Source organism: Peromyscus leucopus, chromosome 18 (assembly GCF_004664715.2).
Source record: "Peromyscus leucopus breed LL Stock chromosome 18, UCI_PerLeu_2.1, whole genome shotgun sequence".
In the NCBI taxonomy this organism is placed as follows: Eukaryota; Metazoa; Chordata; class Mammalia; order Rodentia; family Cricetidae; genus Peromyscus; species Peromyscus leucopus.
Window position 1 is genome coordinate 18,803,950 of NC_051078.1, and position 14,864 is coordinate 18,818,813.

Consider the following 14,864-nt stretch of genomic DNA (forward strand, 5'->3'; position numbering starts at 1 on the left):
ATCAGTCTTCCAGATTCCTTTCTCAAGAGTTTGTGTTTATAAAGAACTAACTGTACAGGGCTCAATCATGTTTTGGATGGAAAACAAGCAAACTTCTTAACACCCCATGAATAGGATAGTTTAAGCATTGCGAATGTAAAATCAGAATTGTCCAAAAAATAATAATCATAGACAATGAAGAATAAACCATGGAATTTCTTTCTGCTCTTCACATCAGAAACTTACATGTCTAAGGAGGTCCTCTTAAAAATGAATTTTATTTGAACAGTCATAGTGGCTTAAGCACAGAACAGCTGCTCTCCAATCTTCAAAGAAATTATGTATAGTTGTAAAAACTTCAAATATCACCAGTATATTTTATAAAATTAGATCCAATTTTATTAAGGATTTCAAATTACACATTTCAGACTTCTAGAATGGAAGAGACCCATCAGGGGACTGAGTGTGTCGGAATGCACACTGACCCCGTGTCCACACAGCACACTCCATTCCACAACAGCAGCAGCTACTGTTCCTTTGGCAACAGCTACTTCCTCAGGGAGGGAGGGAGGGAGGGAAGGAGGGAGGGAAGGACTGCACTAGCTCTCCAAATCCACCGAAAATGGGATTCGACCTTTAAATCACAAACGTGAATGTTCAAGAAAATAAGCTGTGTTTAGACGACTATGATTACAGAAAATAGTACAAACCATCTAATAGAAAGCAACCAAAGTATTTTCAAAATAAAGGAAACAATGCAATTGGTTAAGGATTTCCAGTAGTTAAAAATCTCAGGAAGAGGTCAGCTACACATGTGTTCACATTTTAAGACCTCAATACGAAATTTTCACAAGAAGCTATCACCTCTCCAAAGAAAAAAACTCGATGTAAATTTTATTAACAGCAGGAATGATAGGCTGTCCAAGTACAATCCAATCAATATACTCTGTGAAGAAAAGTTCCTTCCCCCCAATGAACAGTAATTAGCCTGAGGTATTTTTAATGTAGCTCTCGGTATCTAAAACTTAATGTCACCCTCCCCTGCAATGGCCTCATTACCATTTTGGGATTTATTACAATGTGGTCACTTGAAACCCCAAAAGGGGGGGGGGTAAACTAAATAAAAACAACCCATCGATCTCTTGAAATTGCACACTAATTTCATCCGTTCCCACTACAATAGGAGCCACATGCTCAGACCTATAATAGAGGTGTTTAAACTTCATTCTCCAGTTTAATTAGCCAAGCTTAGTGTGACTACAATGTGGTACAGAGGCCCGATTTTTTTTTTTTTTTGAGCATTTAGTAAGACTGAAAATGTTTGTGAGATTCACCCCAGTATGCCTTAACCTATCTGTGAGGTAGTTAGATCAACAGGACTACCCATTCGTAACTGTCCACAGCAAACAGGAGCATGGCTAGAGGACACATGACTCATCCTTGAGCAGAAACACAGAAGCCAAAAAAATGAAAAATAAAGAGATCACACATCATTCGTCCCCTTTTGAAAAGCACAGAAGTACTACCACCTCCAAGGGTGTTCAATATGGAAAACTAGGTGTCCCTGAACTCCAGCTAACCCTCTGCGACAGCCTCCATCAGTACAAACTGAGACATCATCCTCTGAGAGCTAAGACTGTGTAACATTTTTATTTTAGGCTATAAAAACAAAATTAGGCAAACAAACAAACAAGAAAATTCAAAATAGGTTCAAATGATGTAAATCCATCCTTTCCAGGAAAGCAGAAGGGTAGGCCCTACCACAAAGAAAAGATACTTAATTAATGGAGGTTAATTTTCAAAGTACATTTAAATACTATCAGATTAACTTCTGAAAAAACAAAAAAAAACCTAAGGTTTGTTCACCTTGCTATAACTAATAACCATGAGTTGACTTCTGTTATAATTATATCATCTAAAATATAAAACTCCCTTAATAATCTTGTTAGTAGGTTTGATCTTAACTGGAAATTCTTAACCACAATTTCCTTTTCTCCAATCTGCTTCATCCCCTAACAACGTAACAGAAGGAGGAGCTAATGCAGGCCAACTCCAACCTGTTCTATCAGCTGGAAACAACTTTGGTTCTTTAGGAAACAAACAGCTACACCAAACAATGTGCGCAACAGCTGACTCTCATAACTGTATCCAATATGGTGAAAATATTCCAGAAGAACCAAGCTGCAGCAATAAACGGACATGCATTAGCAAGGATTTATGCATTCAACATATCTGACAGAACTCTAGTTAGAACAAATTGGTCTTTAAAATATCCATTTCCTTTCCTTTAAAAACTTACTGAGTCTACCAAGAGAGTACAAAACATAAGGCTGTAAGTAAGAGACAGTCGGGTTTAGGCTATTACAGGGCAGGCCGTCCTCGGGGCCAGACTTCCTGCTTCACTGCTGCTTGCACTCTGCTGGGTTCTGATCCTTCTGTCAAAGGAAAACAATACGTCAATCTACCTTCCACCTGCTTGGTATTCGTCACACAACAATTCTGTATTATCACACTACCTCCAGTCTGGTGAAAACACGTGACATGGGATAGTGACACATGACTTAAATTAGCAAGCAAGTCACTGAAGTATGCAATAAAGACCACCATGTTGGACTTGTTGTCAATTATCATCTGGCTTTTTTATTTTCAGAGATATTTATATTTACACTAATTCATACCTTTCAAAATACTTATATTTCCCTTATATTTGCTTAATTAAATACCTTCCTTATATTCCACAGCATATGGTCGATGAATGGAATGAAGGAAATGCTAGGTTTTAAATGAATCCTGTGAATTATTACACACTCTGAGGGAGAAGCAGCTTCCACTAATCCTAAAATTCCTAAGAACTGTAGACTGGGATTTTTAGGGACTAAATACTAACAGTAATGGTGGTGGGGAGAATCAACACCCAGCACTGCCCTCAAGTTCAAAGCAGTCCTGCAGCCAGAGCCCCTTTAGCTGACTAATTCTAACTTCCCTCGGGTGGAAAACAACCGAGCAATACATGTGGAGTCCTTAGAAAGAGCCAAGGCCATCCACTCTCCCTTCAGCTCACCTTTGGGTCATAGTCCGGGTCGTTTTCCTCATCTCCTTCTTCTTCCCCTTCCTATATTAAAGTTCAAAATGCATCCATGAAGTAGGTACAGATTAGGAAAACTCGGCTCACAATGTATGGAAATTTTAGTACAAGTTACTCTATGGGTCAACAGATTTTCATGATTACAGAGTTTGTGGATAATACAATTTAATTTGAAAGCTTCTAACATGAAAAATTTCCCAACACAACTTGAGACATCCAGACAGCTTTTATTGAAAAGATTTACTGCAGCCAACGATGGAAAAGTTTACTGCAGCTTTTGACTTCTTCAAAGAGCTGATATCCCTGCAGCAGAACAAAATTATTTGAAATAAAAAAAAAAAATGTTGCTGAGTTTTGCAATTTATTTATTGAAACCTTATACATACATTGTTTGGCTGTAGAATTCTAAAATCATATTTTCCAAACAAAATTTATCCCAAATCACAGAATGATTATAGCAATGGAATACATTAAACACTCAATTTGCTCCTCAATGTGTTATACAGTGAATTATTTGCTCATTTGGTAAACATTACCTCATCAGCTTCTTCACCTTCTTCATCATACTGAAAAGAAGACAGGCAAAAGTGTGAATGAGTAACAGTAAGGAGGAAACACTTAGTACTTACATTAGTAAACACCCATCGTTTGGAACACCAAATGTAAAAAAGAAACAATCACCATAAATGCCATTAAGTGGCAAAAACTTCCCCAGTTCTATGCTAGCTACAGGCTGAAGCAGCTCCCTAAGATCTCTTTAGAGTCTAGACTACCCATATAAACACTCAGGAGGTCTGGTTGTCTCAGGACACCAAAGTAAGAGTAAAACAGGGGGCTGGAGAAGACAGCTCAGCAGTTAAGAGCACTGGCTGCTATTCCAGAAGTCCTGAGTTTAATTCCCAACAACCACATGATGGCTCATGACCATCTGTAATGACATCTGGCACCCTATTCTGGCCTGCAGGCATACAGGCAGACAGAACACTGTATATATAATAAATCTTTACAAACAAAGTGAAAGTAAAAGAATCCAAATATCCTAAAGAGACTTCTAAATTGAGAAAAGCTATCCAAAGGATTAGCTGAATTATGAATTCTTCTCTGTCCTACTTTTACAGAACAGTAAATCTCGGGAATCCTCCCCCAATGGTCCCAGGGCAGGATTCCAGGGCACTCACATCATCATCATCATCCTCAATAGCCTCGCCAGTAAAGTATAACACTGATCTTGGGATTATCCGCTCCCGTAAAAAGTGACCAATTTCAAAGTCTGCAGCCAGGATAGCTTCGGCATCGTCATCCTGTAAGAAGAATTGTCATGAGTTAACCCTGTTCTCCTGTCACTTTAAACTTTACACATGGAGATAAGTGGTCATCTCCATGTGCTAGCTTTGCAAGTTATTAATACCTAAAACTAAGTTAGCAGGCCAGCATATACACAAACAAAAATTATACTAAATAAATAGGACTATTTATATATGATATAGGGCTTTTTGTTTAAAGAGCAAAAGGCAAAAGCAACATTGCTACATGAAGGCAATTTTCCTTTGAAAATACTGAGGCCGGGTGGTGGTGGCACACTCCTTTAAGCCAGCACTGAGGAGGCAGACCCAGGTGGATCTCTGGGAGTTTGAGGCAAGCCTGGGCTACAGAGCGAGATTCAGGACAGGCACCAAAGCTACACGGAGAAATCCTGTTTGGAGGGGCAGGGATGAAAATAAGGCTGGCAAGATGGCTGAGCAGGTAAGGCCCAGTGGTTAGGAGCACTGGCCGCTCTTGTGGAAGACCCGGGACTCAGTTCTCAACACTCACTCCACTGTAATTGACTCCAGTTCAAGGGGATTCTCTTCTGACTCATGCAGGCGTCAGGCACGCGCGCGCACGCGCGCGCACACACACACACACACCTAATACACATAAAGCAGCACTAAACCTTCAGCAGGCATGATGGCATGTGCCTTTTATTCCAGCACCTGGGCAGCAGAGGCAGGTGGATCTCTGTGAGTTCAAGGCCTGTCAGTGCTGACACAAGGAGCCTGCCTTTTAAGGAGGGGGAAAAATGCTAGCTGCAACCAGCCCATACTGTAATTTAATGTCTAGTTCTTTCATTTCACGTATACTAAATTGAAAAAAATAAACTCAACTTACCAGATCTCCATTCTCAGGGACTGCAAAATTAAGAAAAGAAATCCAAATGTGAAAAAAAAAATAAACAATGTTTACAATAAACAACCGTGGATAAGACCAAAACTAAGACACTACTTACCTTCAGGAGGGGTAAAAAAATTAAAGAAAGAGTCATTGGAAACTGTTTTAGTCACAGTTCGGACTGTCCCACGTCCCTTATGTTTCTGCTTCTTTTTAATGGTTTTCAAAGTAACATTCTTTCCTTTTTTCCAATCTATCTGGCACCTTAGGAAACAAAATATTTATATTTTATATTTTAACACACTTGATTGCTAGATTTTTTTAGAAGCGTTCATGTCAAACTAAAATTTTACAGGATAATTGGCTTAATTAGCAAAAAAATTTTCTAACAAAGTTTAAAATCTGTAGTTACAATAGCAATAGCACATGATATGAACAAAGTGAATAAACAGTGTAGACTCAGAGGAAAATGACAGATGACGGTGTCTGGCAATGGACACATCTAAGAGGACACACAAGGGAATGCAATACTGTAAGCTCTGCCGACAAGGAAAACAGAAAACACAGCAGTACAAGTAACTCACCCTGTACAACCCATAATTTCTGGTCCATCAAAAGAAAAGGGATCAGAATCATCTGGTTCTGACCTCATCCTGTAAGTCTTTGTTAACACTTCATTTGTGAAATATTCATTGGGTTCAAAGTGAAATTCTAAGATAAAACTCTTTAAAAGAAAACAAAAGAGAGTTAAGTTCTCAGCCCATGAATTTCAACGCATCAGTAAACAGCCTGACCTGGGGCTTGATAAGCATGCATCCCAGTCTAATGCTCACCTCACGCTGAAACACCATCCTAACAGGAATGTAAGGGACACCCCTAACTATGTCAAAGGCACAAGATAACCCCTATGTTTCAACTTAAATTATCATCTCGAGCAGGTAAATCCAAATAAATGACCAAGTGCCCCTTCCTCCATCCCCACAGAGACACTAATTGTTAGATATGAAGCTAGGCCGGACCGGACACAGGCCAACTCTCCAGCCTTTACTCAGCACTGCCCACAGCTGGCACAGGAGGGATTATCAGGGGATCTCCCTCCTCATGGAGCCCTTTAGCATATCTACCTCAAGTCCTTCCCAGGCACACATCTGAACACATTGCTACCTTGTTCTACTTTATCGAGGATCACTGACTGGCTGTACAGAACCACAGGCACCAAGAGCAAGCAGACATGTATCTAACCCCTAACTCCCTCCAGAATATCCTGTTTAAACTCATCGGTAAAAACATTACAAAACTAAGTATTTATTTAGAAGTTCTTTTTCTTTACCATAGGCTGGCCAGCATCTGAGAACTTCACTTTAATATCTTTCAAGTGCTTCAGGATAGGTTCATCATGTTCCTATAAATTAAAATAAAAATGAGTATCTCATTTGGCACCTGAGGGTCAGTGTTCTGTTACTATACAAAAACTCCTGACTAAAGAAAGCATCTGTTACAGTGGAGTTCTGCAGAGGAACTATGGACCCTAAAACTTCTCCACCAGATTATTATGGTTTACACTGAAGCTGCCTCATACCGAGGGACCCACCTGAAAAATGCAAAAGTCTAAAAAAGGCCATTTTTAAAAGCATGTTTCCTGATTATACGATGCCTTTTCAAACCGTTCCCTCTCTACTTGGGCATCGCAGGAATGCGGTCAGCACCCGCTGAGATCACTGCTTTGCTCGCCGTTTACTCCAGCAAGCACAAGACAGGACGGTCGGTACAACAGGGCAATCAATGGCTGGAACTCGAGGCAGCGGCTCCAAAGGAGGTTAACACCTGCTGCTTTCCCAGGGAGGGAGTCAGATCGCTTCCTATCTTCAAGGCCAGTTTCCCTGAGTCCCAAGTCTTAGGGCAACACAAATGAGACAGTATTTTCTCAGCAACCCTCCCTCGATACTAAAGTATAGGAAAACAAGGTCTTATGAACTATGAGAAGAACCAACTGCTAATCAATCACAAAGATACTATTTCATTACTAAACTTATGAAATATTTAAATTAATCAAAGCCAAATTTTCTTTCTATATAAAACTATAAATAAGAAGTCAACTGAAGAAATTAGCAACCAAAGATATTTAAATGTCAGGCTTCTTTTAGTAAGCAGGTGGTTTAATGAATTAAATTACCTGAACCATATCACTGAGCAAATCCACATTCTTAAAAACTGTCAACCAAAATTCAGGAATCCCTTTAGGGTCTTCTTTCTCTTCATCCTTTTTCTCATCTTCAATCTTGGCCTTTTCTTTCATTTCCTCCTTGAAAAAGACAGCAAACAACTGAATTATATATTAGGTCTTTGGATAAACTTATGACAGTGGCCTAACTTTGGATCTTCAGTCAACAAAGGTCCAAGTACTGCCTGCCCTCATTCTGACCTTCAATTCCATAGAAACCGAGAGGCACCAGGCAGAGAGATCAAGGGCTGCAGGGACATCATAGAAAGCAGAACAGAGACAGCAAACAGAGACCTGCCCAAGGTTCAGCCTGACATTCAATCAGAATAACGACTGATTACATCTCTAAAAGCAATGGTCGAGTGACATGGCACTGGACTTCCCACAACTGTCGTTATTCACTACAGGCAGGTCACTTGACGGTTCAACAGTCACCACAGGGTTCAAAGAAAACAACACAAAAAGCTCGAAATACCGCAATAAGGCTGAAGGAGGGCTCATCTGCATTCTTCACATACAGAAAAGGACATTTCCTGGGCGTGAGAACACGGTTGAGAGCCAGACCTTACAAAGCTGTTTACATAACACCACACGCCATCAATCAATGCACTTGTGAGAACTCCTTAGGCTCCTATCACCTGAACGCACAGGACATCACCACTGGTACTCACTGCAACTTCTTCTTCCTCATCTGCTTTCCATTCACACTCTTCTTCTGTAGGTTCATAAATTGCATTAATGATCTCAAATCGCTAAAAGGAAAAAAAAAGCTTGTGTAAAAACATTAGCACACGAGCTTAAAACCACTGGTTTCTGATTAAGGACTCCGATTTAATTACTAAATACCACAACTTTCAATAGTTATTGATGGTTCCACAAACACCTCCAATACCCATTCCATTCAGATATCTCAAGGTCAAATCATTTCCAAGTTTGTTTTCCCGAGGTAGTAGTGTAAACCATTACCTTATCAAATAAAGGCTGATAGAGCACAGCATACTTCCTCTCAAGATCATGAACTTCCTCATAGAACTTGGCTTCTATCTGTGCACATTTCACTTGAAGGTTTTTGAGAGCATTCACTCGTCTTTTGACTACTTTAGGCAAGCTGAAAGTTTAGAAACCACTTACATAAAAATCAGAAAAACACAAGTCACAGTTTTTCACATTAAAGTGGAAACATAAAAAGTGGATATGTTCTAGTTGAAACAAGGAATTTAAAATTCAACAGAAATATAGATCCTTTCATTATAAAAGGGAGTAATCAACAGTAATCAACTCTAATTATTTGTAATGAAGTTCAGTATTAACAGTCTCAATAATAAATGCAATCTAGAGTAAAACAAGGAGCCTCCATCCTGACTCAGCCTAACAACAGCTATTTGGTTTGTGTGTAGGCAGCTACCTCGTCTGTATTGTAACCAGGGCCAAGAAGACACACATGGACTTTGGAGAAATGGGTATTTTCCACTTTCTACATTTAAACTAATTTGGAACTTGAAATTACATTAAGAAAATATTATGAAGAATATGCATTTTCATACCTGAGATACAACTGATATCATAATACACAATGTGGTTTATTTGTTGTGTTTTAGGTATTGCCCAGGGGTTGCCTCAAGGAGATAGGCAAGGCTGACCCTTACCCCTGATCTTTCCACTTCTACCACACAAGTGCTGGGATTACAAGGTGTGTACAACCACACACCTGGTTGATATGTTCTTTTTAAATTACACACAATTAAATTCACAAACCCTTCCTTCTACCTTCCCCTAAAGTTCACACTCAAGCAAGACATATTTAATCTGTCTAAATCCAGGTCAAATTTTCTATCCACATTTTGTAAAATAATCTTCTTACCTAACCATTAAAATAGTTAAAATTAAAGAATTAACACATTCAACTAGATCACTTTTCTCTATTTCTTACAATTAATCTGCACAAGCCTGATGACTGAAGTTGGATTTCCAGAATTTGCAGTGGCAGGTGGAGAACTAACTCCTGCACACTGTGGGTGTGTCAACGTGTGCTCGGAGAGAAAAAATGGAAAAGGTGAACTCACACACCCTGCAGAGTGAGGAAGGAGCGCAGGCAGATAGCTTTCTTCCTCATTCCAAAATTAGCCCTAGAAATTTTAGTGCGAGCCACAAAACCATCTCAGGAAAGCAGGCACACACACACACCTCCACAGTCAACTTTAAGCTGTCTGCTATCTAATTAGTATACACAGAATAAACTGCAGCTTGGGACAAGATGCCTGAAAGCAAGCTGATGACAGGCTAGGGGAAACCATTTTGTAAGAAAGAAATCCTTTAAATTCTGTTCTTCCCTTGGACAACTGCCTCTTCCTATTCAATAACATTAAAGACAAAATTCCAAAGGAAACAGTAAGTTATCCATAAAGGGAAAGGAATAAAATTTATACCAGTCTTCAAAGGTAAACACTGTTTCACAAGAGAGAAAAAGACTTGTAGTCTGAAGAACTGACTTCACAATGAATGAATGCTGTATAAGCTTCTAGTCAAGATAAATGTATTGGACACTGCTGTAGAACAATCCTTTTCTACACTATGATTATGTATAACTCTCATTGGTTAAAAAAAGCTGTAGGGTAGCTGGGCAGTTAGTTAAGCTGATGATGGGGAGGAGGACGGTGGAGTCAGGAGAGGCACCAGGCAGCTGCCAAACAAGCCACGAACCACGTGGGAAAGCATAAATAGAAGTATGGGTTAATTTAAGTGTAAGAGTTAACTATTAACAAGCCTGAGCTATCGACCGAGCATGTATATATGATTCATATTCAGCCTGAGTCAGTTATTTGGGACCAGGTGGTCGGGAGAGAAACAGCCTTTTACAGGGTGCATTAGGCTTTCCCAAGAGGTAAACCATATTATTTAAAGCAATTTAAGTAAAAAGTACAAGTAATACTATAAGGTATGGTAGTAAATTGAATATTGCCTTGAAGGGGAAAAGAAAGCAGTATTTGTAAGCAATACACATCTTAAAAATATTCAATAAGCTATACACTATCAACACGGCTGTTTATGACCAGGGAAGTAACTACAGAGGATGAACTAGCTATAAACAAAGGAAGTCACAAAGACAGCTCCAGTTAGTCCAAACATAATTTCACTTTCAGGACATATAAAGCTGAGGCTCACAACTGCTTGTAACTCAAGCTCCAGAGGGATTCCACACCTCTGAATCCCATTAAGGCACCTCCACTCAATGTGCACATGTATATTGCACTCAAACTTGCTCACTCTCTCTCCTTTTCTCTAAGATCTCAAAGATAAAAAAAAAAAAAAAAGAATTAGAGGCTACAAAGATGACAATGGTTAAGAGCACTTGATTCCAAGCATCCATGTTAGGCAGCTTACAACTTCCAGGAACTCCGGTTCCAGGGGATCTGACACCCTCTTCTGGTTTGCCTTGGAATCGCACACCCACTGTGCATACACTTGCACAGTACACACACATAACAAAACAAAAAGCTTAAGTCTTAAAAACAATCTCAACCACACACACATGAATAGAAAAATGCCGTCCTTGGTGTAGAGTGTTGATGCATGCCTATGATCCCAGACCAAGAGGTAGAGACAGCCATATCAAGCCTGACGCCAGATTAGTCAAACTGAGTCCATATCTCAAAACAAAAGGCTGAACTTAAGAAAGAAAACTTCAGCTTATAGTACTGGATAGAAGACACACATGATTAAAATAAGAAAGCTAGAGTATGTGTCTTAATGCTAGGGGGGAAGAAGTATGGCCAAAGAAACTACAAAATACAAAGACAGGAAGAGTAGAGACACACAGAGCCGTAAACAGATTTAAATTTAGCCAGTCTACAGTGGGAACTGGAGGCCATGGTTTTCACGTCTTTCCTAGGAACTTTCACAGTGAACACTTACTACACAGAAATAAAGGCAGCTTGCGCAGTACAAACAGAGCTACTGTGGTCAGGATGTCTTCTTCCCGACAGTTGGGGAGCTGTGCGTAGGTCAAATGCCAACCCTGGAGATAGTTCTCTCCTCCCACTCCTGTGGGGGTTCCAAGGATTCAATTCGGGTGGTCAGGTCTCCATCACTGGAGTACCAAATGCCTTCCCTGCTAAGCTATCTCCCTGGCCCGAGTCAGTGTTTACAGAACAGTTACAAAAACAAGAGGGGAGGCTGAAGAGAGGGCTCGGTGTGAGTGATGCTCTTGCAGAGCACCCAAGTTCATTTCCCAGCACCCACGTCGGACTGATCACAACTCCCACTAACTCTAGCTGCAGAGGATCTACTGTCCTTGTCTAGCCTCCCTGGGCAACCACAATATGCACATAAATAAAAAAATTAATCATAAGAAGAGAGAATGCTGAGGCCATGCTGGACAGACTAAGTAAGTACACAACGTGGCTAGAGACAAGGGAGAGAACAGCCACAGAAATATGCAAAAGAAATCCGGAGGGAAATTAAGAGCCAGGGAAATAAACCAGGCACTTAGGAGGCAGAGGCGGGTAAATCTGAGTTCGAGGCCAGCCTGGTCTGAAGAGCAAGTTCCAGGACAGCCAGGGCTACACAGAGAAACCCTGTCTCAAAAAACTAAACAAAAACAAAAATTACAGTTCTAAGAAACATTAGCAAGACCAAGACAACTGGGCATTTTAAACCTAAACTACAGCATAGTACATACATGTTTAGAAAACAGCAAACCAAAACTGACACTAAGGAAAACTTGGACAAAGCAAATTAGATTTTAAAATAAAAACGGTAGGTAGCTGGGGGCGATAGCACCCTTCTTTATTACCAGTAGCTGGGAGGCAAAGGCAGGCAAGATCTGTGGATTCTAGGTCAGCCTGGTCTACATACCGAACTCCAGGAGAGCCAGGACTACTCTTTTGTTCCCCCAGAAAGGGGGGGGGGGCACGAGGCTAGAAACGGCCCAGCTGTTAGGAGCACTTGCTGATCTTGGAGAACTGGGGTTAACCAGGTTCCCAGCATTCTCATGGTGGTTCATAGCTGTTAACAACCCATGAAAGTTTCTTTGTATACATAAATACATACATAAATAAGCTTATCTCACAAATAAATGTAACATACTAACAATTATGTCTATTCCTAGGGGATGAGCCTAATTTGACTTCAAATACACTCTTGGAGGGGGTGTGCTATAAATTACTCCAATGATTTTAGCAATATTACTGGATATACTATCAATTTTTAAAAAAAACACAGCATTTCTCCATATAAGCAGGAATACACTATAAAAGAATACTTTATTAACAGGAATATCATATGCAAAATATACAGAAATGAATATAATCAATATTCTAAGAAAAAAACCACAAAACTGAAAGCTAGCATGTGTTTATGAGCAACACAAGGATATGGATGAGATGATACTAAAGATCCACACCACCTGTCAATCTATGAACTGTAACTGATAGCAAACTTGCCAGGTGAAAACTGAGAACCCTGTCAAACCTGTGGGGTAGGTGTAGGCAGCTTGGCTTCTTGATTGTATTTACGCATAGGACAGTACGGAAGGAAGCATCTTGTCTGTCAGACAAGGACAAAGGAATCATGTCTTGACCAACATGAAGACTGTACTTAAGAGCCAGGATTATGGAAGCAACTCACTGTCTCCCATGTTAGCACACTCTGAAGCTACAGCCAGCAGATGTGTCAAAGACAAGAACAGACAGAAAGACCAGTGAAATCAGTGTGCTACTCCAGACAGTCAACTATGCAAAAGAGCCTCCTTTGTTAACAGGTGGACATGTAAAATGGAGAAACAATGGTTCACAGTGAACAGTTTAATAAGAACTTACCAAAACAGGAGGAAGGGATGGATGTTTATCTGTACCAAGCACAAAGCTAGACTTTGAGGGAATGTAGGTGCTAAGAAAGACTTGTAAACAATTTGAATCCACACGTCATCGGCACAAGATGAAAAACAAAACACCCATCTTGCTAATATAAAAATTAAGGATTTCTGTTTACTGAAGGACTCCATAGAATATTTTTTGCAATAATAAGGGGGAAAATATAAATAGATAAGAATTTCTACAAAAACGACAGTAACCTCAGTTAAGAAATGGACAGAGGGTACAAATGGGCTAATAAGGCTCACTCGTTTTCTGAAAAGCCACTCCAAGTTTACTAGAAAGCAGAAAATACAAGTAAAACAAGATCATACCTTCTATGGTGGAAAAGAAAATGATCTACAAAAAGCTGGGTGCCAACTTTTGGCAGAGACATGGAAGATAAAGCCACCTTCAGCTGGAAGGAAACATCTCTGGAAAGAAACCCCAGCATTTCCAGAAATCTTGCTATAAAGCCCTGAAGATTGTCTGCTCTCTAAGCAGGAATTCTACCAAAGTAACAGCCCAAAGAACTTCTTCCAGTCCCTTAAGAGGAGAAACAGAACGACGGGCACCCATCCCAGGACAATCTGGCACACACAACAGTAGACACACAGAGTCAGGAAGTGTGTCCAGTAAACAGAGGGCAGTAGACATGGACCTTAAAATCAGAAAACTGAGTTAGGCAACACCTGAAGTAACCCATATTTTAAAAAAAGGAACCTATAGTTCTAATTCTGTACATTCCTAACAAACTTCTAAACAAATCATAGAAATGGCTAAGAACAGTGTATTTCCTGCAGACCTGAACCAAGTCAAAAGGCCTTATCTATTCAGAGCTCTACATTCTTAACTCCCCCAAATCTTATGCTAGCTATTAACAGACATTAGCGTTCCATGATCACACAGGTAAACGTCAGCGGTTTTTTATAGAAAGATAAACGAGGGTAGAAATAAAAGAAACTTGTACCTTTCAATGTATCCTGTTGGTGTGTCTACCAGACCATCCAGTCTTTCCTGAAGGGCTGCAAGAATCTGAGGATTTTGCATCATCTGAACAGTCAGCTGACGCGCTTTTAAAAAGAAAGGGGGCATTGAAAGAGGGATTTGTGAAACCGTTTCTGCTGTTTCCACTGGACACCAATCATGAAGTCTTGCTAACAGGCACATAAAATGCTGGTATGAGAAGTAGAAATGTGTGGAATAAGCTAAGGAAAACCCAGCACGTCGGGTTTCTAATAATATTTAAAGCACAGGATTTCTCTAGGCCCTTATCACAAGAACAATGGACAAAAATCTTTCTAGTCCTGTTCGTTATCTTGCGTTTCACCACCTTTCTAAAGCTTTGGGAAGCTCAAAGCTCTGTCACAATGCTGCCTACTACCCAAGACTCAGCAAGTCACCTGAAGACAGACAACTTACCAGAAAACCCCAAGTTTACTGCATGTACATTTCACTTGAGAGTGTAACAAAATCATTTTCAGTTATATTCTTGGAGACTTAATTTGCTTTTAATAATAATTTAGTAACTAGATGATACACAGCTGTAATAATAGGCACTTAGGAACATCAATTATAGCAA

The 14,864-nt window shown here is 39.9% G+C and overlaps 1 protein-coding gene across 6 annotated transcripts in view; it reads right to left on the reverse strand.

The window, feature by feature from the left end:
* Positions 1 to 353: 353 nt before the first annotated feature.
* Positions 354 to 14,864, reverse strand: part of Nap1l1 (nucleosome assembly protein 1 like 1) — a 29,389-nt gene continuing 14,878 nt past the window's right edge. The window contains exons 4-16 of one of the 6 annotated variants that reach the window (XM_028873062.2): positions 14,253 to 14,355; positions 8,400 to 8,541; positions 8,105 to 8,185; positions 7,386 to 7,514; positions 6,543 to 6,614; positions 5,797 to 5,936; positions 5,331 to 5,476; positions 5,213 to 5,232; positions 4,243 to 4,365; positions 3,601 to 3,630; positions 3,041 to 3,091; positions 2,345 to 2,411; positions 354 to 1,736 (exon numbers count right to left, since the gene is read on the reverse strand). In XM_028873062.2, coding sequence (XP_028728895.1) covers positions 2,379 to 2,411; positions 3,041 to 3,091; positions 3,601 to 3,630; positions 4,243 to 4,365; positions 5,213 to 5,232; positions 5,331 to 5,476; positions 5,797 to 5,936; positions 6,543 to 6,614; positions 7,386 to 7,514; positions 8,105 to 8,185; positions 8,400 to 8,541; positions 14,253 to 14,355 — 1,070 coding nt within the window. In that variant the 3' untranslated portion in view covers positions 354 to 1,736; positions 2,345 to 2,378. Of the gene's footprint in view, positions 2,415 to 3,040; positions 3,092 to 3,117; positions 3,368 to 3,600; positions 3,631 to 4,242; positions 4,366 to 5,212; positions 5,233 to 5,330; positions 5,477 to 5,796; positions 5,937 to 6,542; positions 6,615 to 7,385; positions 7,515 to 8,104; positions 8,186 to 8,399; positions 8,542 to 14,252; positions 14,356 to 14,864 lie in introns of those variants that run through there. The other 5 variants (XM_028873060.2, XM_028873061.2, XM_028873059.2 and 2 more) reach the window with 5 other exon arrangements.